This window comes from Salvelinus fontinalis, chromosome 33 (genome assembly GCF_029448725.1).
Source record: "Salvelinus fontinalis isolate EN_2023a chromosome 33, ASM2944872v1, whole genome shotgun sequence".
In the NCBI taxonomy this organism is placed as follows: domain Eukaryota; kingdom Metazoa; phylum Chordata; class Actinopteri; order Salmoniformes; family Salmonidae; genus Salvelinus; species Salvelinus fontinalis.
The window spans coordinates 49198904-49204903 of NC_074697.1; the positions used below are offsets into that span (position 1 = coordinate 49198904).

At 41.5% G+C, this 6000-nt stretch overlaps 1 protein-coding gene across 1 annotated transcript in view; it reads right to left on the reverse strand.

Moving 5' to 3' along the window:
• LOC129832458 (cullin-3-like) overlaps positions 1–5668 on the reverse strand; it is a 29416-nt gene extending 23748 nt beyond the window's left edge. The window contains exons 1-2 of the mRNA XM_055896536.1: positions 5408–5668; positions 691–888 (exon numbers count right to left, since the gene is read on the reverse strand). Of these exons, the coding sequence (XP_055752511.1) occupies positions 691–888; positions 5408–5470 (261 nt within the window). The 5' untranslated portion in view covers positions 5471–5668. The remainder of the gene's footprint in view (positions 1–690; positions 889–5407) is intronic.
• Between the last annotated feature and the right edge of the window lie 332 nt (positions 5669–6000).

Sequence of the window (6000 nt, forward strand, 5' to 3'; positions counted from 1 at the left end):
GCCTTTGGGCCCAAGTGTAGCTGGGCCTTCTGATAGCCCCATTCCTCAAATTTAACTTGTTTAAATTCCAACCACTAAATATAAGGCTTCTGAATGAATGGAAGCAACTCATGTTTTCCAGATAGTTTGCTTTCTTTTGCAAGTCTGCCGCATCCAGCCATAGTCAGACAGATTCTCTGAGCTTTCCACAGTAATTAGTTTAACATGAGCACTCCACTTCATCACGCTGTCAGCATACCAAACAGTAATTTAATATCGCCTGGATTCGATTGACAGACGTTCACAAGGTTGCTTTTCAACAATGAAAATGTTATTATGGTCAAGGTGAGTAACATCTTGTGGTCAAGCTCAGTGACTATTCTACCACTTTAGATATAGTGTACTGACGGAAAATACGCTGCCAGTGATTTTACAAGGGTGATTACTGCCATACCCACACAAATCCAGCAAAGGGACGTTAATCCAGACCCGGGTACTGTTCATGAAAAACCAAACTAAAGAAAACTGGCTGAAACAGGGAGGGACTACCTGGACTGGTCCAATAAGAAACACTCGTTTTCATTGTCTGTTGTAAAATGTTTTAACATTATTCAATCACATGCCCTCATGAACAGCAATCAGTACTGAATCAACTACCCGACTTGCGCTGGGATGAGCATGAGTCTACCACCCTGCATTCATTGGCCTTACTTTGTTGATGAGGTGCTCGGTGACCACTTCCCGGAGGCCCGTGTAGAGTTTCTCGCCGTGTTTGTGCAGCACCATGGTGTAGGCGTTCCTGTAGAGCTCCTCGAAGCTCAGCCCGCTGTTGTTCTTCCTCTGGATCTCCTGGATGGCATTCTTCAGTAGGTCCCAGATGTTGTTGACATACTTCTCGTCCATCGTCATCTGCAGTGGACAAAGGAAGTAAGAGTGAGAGGAGAGCAGACAAATAGACTGACAGGCCAAAGTTTCGGGGATCTTTGGCTCCCTCGTTTGAGGGAGAACTGGAGCAAAGCAAGCTTGATAGACCCCGTGTGCATAGCCTCCATTTTTATCACAGTCTCCTGCTAGGCTAGCCTACTTCTTTAGGTCAGCAACCTGCGAGAGAGATGAGACAAGTCACTTGCTACACTTCTGCAACCCAAAAACCCCTACTTATTTAAAGAGTAGCCAATATTATATTGCAATATCTTACAGTTTGAGTGTAACATTGATAAAAGAATGCTCCTCCTGAAAATTTATGATTTATATTCCTACTTTTGATCCTATATGTAAAAGTATATTAAAACAAATCACTAAAAAGAAACGGAGGGTGTCCCTATTTGTGTTCCTTGTGATGAACTAAGACTGCAGGACTGCAATATCATGACAATATTCCCAATAAGGTTCCATCCAGTCCACAGCATGAATGAAAGCGTTTTATATTTTCCATATCATATTGCTCAAGGCCACCTCTAACTGTACCTAGTAACATTTGTCTTTACCCCAAATTCTCCTTTTAACTGGACAGACAGTAATTTCACTGTAGCCAACCATCACACTCAGATAAACATGGCCATATTCACAGCTTGACATAAATCCCTTGTCCCCTTTGGCTGTCACACTCAACCGTGGCCTGTTAAACCTGGAGGCTCTCCAAAGTGAGGCTGGCCGAAAGCTGCATACAAGGTGTCTGGATATGGCACCATCCAAACACAAGCATATTTCACAGGAAGTATCGTGTGATTGGACAGGGTTCACAGGGATCCGGGAGGTAACATAGCAGGACAATCCATGACCCTACTCAACCCGAGAACAATTATGCAAGGTTGGCATTTGGATTTCTTATTGGAGTGAGGGACGGGGATCCCGATGTAGTGAAACCCTCTGCATCTAATAGGCCTTTTACTCACAACTCATTTTTTTTTAGACCTAGTAACTTACCACAATAAATGAACTGTCATATATCCCACTAATAATCCAGGTACAGGGCTTGAACCTTATTCGGCCCATGATTGCACCGTTTTGTTTCGCTCTGGTCAACATTAGTAGAGGAAGTGCACTAACACCCTGGACCAGAACTACACAAAACAGTCCTATTTTCTGTGGTACTCAACATCATTTTAGTCTGTGGCCAGGCTAATTGCTGATTCTGAGGACATCTCTGAATGTCTGAAATGGACTCTAGGAAGTCTCAGCCAAGACATAAAACAAGACTTTCAAAGATCTATTCTACACCATCTATTCTCTGCATATCAAAAGTGTGTTCCAAAGTGGCTTCAGCCACTTCACATGGGTTAGTGTGACACTCAGTAGATGGAAAACTAACATATCCTTCCCACCCCTTTCATGATAATGATTTAAAGTTTCTGAACAGCCAAGGAGGTAACATTATCTGATGACAGTGAACTTTCAACTAAACACTGGGCTTAGCACATGATCCTTTCATTTAAGGCCTACGGTAATTTAACGTTTATGAGTCACTGCCTTGGTGAAGATTAAACTAACAAAACTGGCAAAACTAGCTACCTGATGTCACAATAATTAATTTAGCCCATTCATAGACGCTAACTACCTTTAGCCCGATGCTTGCTCAAAACGTTAACGCGAAAGTGGTACGGTTTTGGAAACAAGTAATGTATCTCTCATATTCTCATTTCTTTTCTAAAAACAAAATGTTAAATTACTGCAAACATTACAGTGCTTGTTTGCAGAAGACAGACAGACAAGAGGAGACCAACTGTGCCAATTAGCTATCTAGCCTTCAAAAAGAAAGGAGGACCAAGGCACTCTTCATATAATTAATTAAAATGCCTTTATTAGTATGGCATGTTCAATAGAAACAAAGTTTTTATATATATATATATATATATATATATATTTTAATCCGACGCGTTTTGGCTGCATGCCCTTCGTCAGGAAAAAAAAAAAAAAAAAAAAGGAGGAGTACAATGTCCTCTTTTTAACAGCTTTTCCAATTAGCCCTAATTGGAAGAGGGAGTGGTTACAAAATTGATTGGACACGTCAAGCATTTCATTAACTGTAAAACCACTCATGTCATCTATAGATTGGAATGTCCACAGTGCAAGGTGGTCTACATTGGACAGACGAAGAGACGTCTTCAAGACCGCTTAGCGGAACACAAGTACGCCATATGGTTAGGCAATGAAGACTACCCCATGGCAACCCTGCCTCCCTATAAGCTATGGGTATTGATCATATTCCGGCCTCTATTAGAAAAGGGGACCGTCTTAAACAGTTAAATCAAAGGGAAAGTTTTTGGATTTACAAACTACAGGCCACTAAATACCCTGGTTTAAATGAAGATATGGATTTCTCACCCTTCCTGTAGGGTTGTGATAGGTCCATTTACTGTCATCTAGTGGACATTTTGCTCAATTGCCCTCAGCTATGTTTAGACTGTTGTTGTTCATGTTTTGCTGTGTTCTAGTGTACTATGGAATATATTGCTTTCTTATTCTTGACACTTCTCCCAGTCATATAAGGTTAGAACTACCTTTTAGTGTTCTGATACTTCTAGCTTGGAGTTGTATTTTTGTGATAACATAGCTACAATATTTCACCTTTTAATGTGTATAGTATTGCTTACTAGGTGTGTCCAATCAATTTTGTAACCACTCCCTCTTCCAATTAGGGCTAATTGGAAAAGCTGTTAAAAAGAGGACAAAGTATAAAAAAAAAATAATTGTACTCCCTGACGAAGGCCATGCAGCCAAAACGCGTCGGATTAAAAAATATATATATAAAAAAACGTTTCTATTGAACATGCCATACTAACAAAGGCATTTTAATTAATTATATGAAGAGTGCCTTGGTCCTCTCTTTTTGATGACCAATTTACCCCTTTTACCAAAGCGCACCTTCTATCTGCCAAAATGTACTATTGTGTACCTTAGTAGCGCTTCCCTTCCTCCTCTTTCTACTAGATATCTAGCCTGTTCCGAGCACCTGTGTAAGCATAACTGGGAGGAAGTGTAGTTCATCAACTGGAGGCACACACACACAGTATATGGATCTGTGCAAATCTGCTACAGTAAGTGTATAATTGTTTTTATTTAAAATATATTTTCTCAGGCCTGGGTGTTGCATCAGAATGCTAGTTGTGCCACTAGAGATCCTGGTTCAAGTCCAAGCTCTGTTGCAGCCGGGCGTGACCTGGAGACCCATGAGGCAGCGCACAATTGGCCGGCAGGGATGTTCTTGTCCCATCGCCCACTAGCGACTCCTGGGCCAGGCGCAATGCAAGCTGACACTGTTGCCAGGTGTACGGTGTTTCCTCCAACACATTGGTGCGGCTGGCTTCCGGGTTAAGCGGGCACTGTGTCAAGAAGCAGTGCGGCTTGGCTGGGATGTGTTTCGGAGGACGCACCGCTCTCGACCTTCGCCTTTCCCGAGTCCGTACGGGATTTGCAGCGATGGTACATGACCAACTACCAATTGGATACCACGAAATTGTGAAGGGGGGGAAACGATAAATATATATATTTAAAAAATAGATTATTTGACTGATATGAAAGGGACATTTTGTTTCGAAAACCTTTTCGCAAGCAATGATTATTTACTTTTATAAACTTTAATACACGGAGTCGGAATTGTAGTTCACAGAGCAAGCAGTGGGCGAAGCTCACAGCTGGAAACCCTATGGAGAGAAGAGTTATCGAGAGCTACTTTAGGGGACCATTGAGGATGCAGTGGAGGTACATCCGTCATAACTGAATACTGATCTTCTGAATACTGATGTCAGCCAATAGCTTACTCCCATTTAGCTTTCGTCCATTAGTTTTAGCTTTTAGCAAACTGTTTCCAAATTAAACTTAGGCTAACGTTAGCTACTTCAATCTTGAAAGACAAAGTATCTAACGTTACATTAACTAGGTGTAACAGTCGATGCAAAATGTTAGCTATCTATCCAACAGTTAAAGTTAGTCGGGGTATCGCAAGGTGTTATTGGCATGTAACTAAAGAACGTGTTTTTATTTTTTATTAACTAAAATAACGTGATTCAGCAAACCATGTCATGCAGAATAACGTCACCCAACAACAATTATCTCCAGTCCAACCCACCAGTTTCTGAATTGCCCTAACGTTAAATACAAGTCATTCAGCCACAAACAAAGCTACGACGCCAAATATTTAGTTAACGTTAACTAGCTAGAAACCATGTTTTTCTCCGGGTAAAATGACAGTTGGTCGTTCGCTAGCTAATGTTAATAATTGTCTGACAACAGTAACGTTACTAGCTACTGTATCTAACAGTAGGTAACAAGCAAGCAGCTAGTAGGGGGTAACTAGCTATCTACTTGTTTTTACTGAAAGACCGGCCTTGCAAACTGCACTCCCCTGCTAGCTTGTTACTCGAACCTCGGTGGTCCAGTCACCGCCTGCTGCTGGCAGGGACAGGTCCTATATGCGTTTTGTACTTACAGGAAAAGCTCGAATTCTCATCTTGGTATCCTTTTTTGTGCCGCCTTTGCTGAGATTGGACATGGTTACCTCGTCTGTGTGTTCTGTATTTACATGAAAATATTATCTGGTTAGGTACAGGGAAGTATACTTGTGGAGCTTCCACTCGACCCTCGCTAGTCCGTAGTTGGTTGTTGACAACCAAACGGCAATGTTTCTCTAACGTAGATCTCCACTCTCAGCAATGGCGGACTACCTAGCTGCAGTTCTCACTGTGCAGAGCGCACACGATGCAACTCACGCGAGACTAAGGGCACAGGGCTGGGAAGGGGTAATTTTCTCATGAATAAAATGTTTTGATCAATAAATTCCATTGGGCTTTGCCAAACACTTAAATAATAATATATGACAATTAGCAGACGCTTTTATCCAAATGACACATGACAAATCCAAATGCTTAAATGTTTTTATAACATACCACCCACTCCATCCTAGTTTACTAGGAATTATTTGGGCTCTGTCTCTGCCAGTGGAGGCTCCTCAGAGGAGGAAGGAGAGGACCATCCTCAGTGAAATTTCATAAAAATAGTGAAACAAAAAAAGGTGTTTTTTAG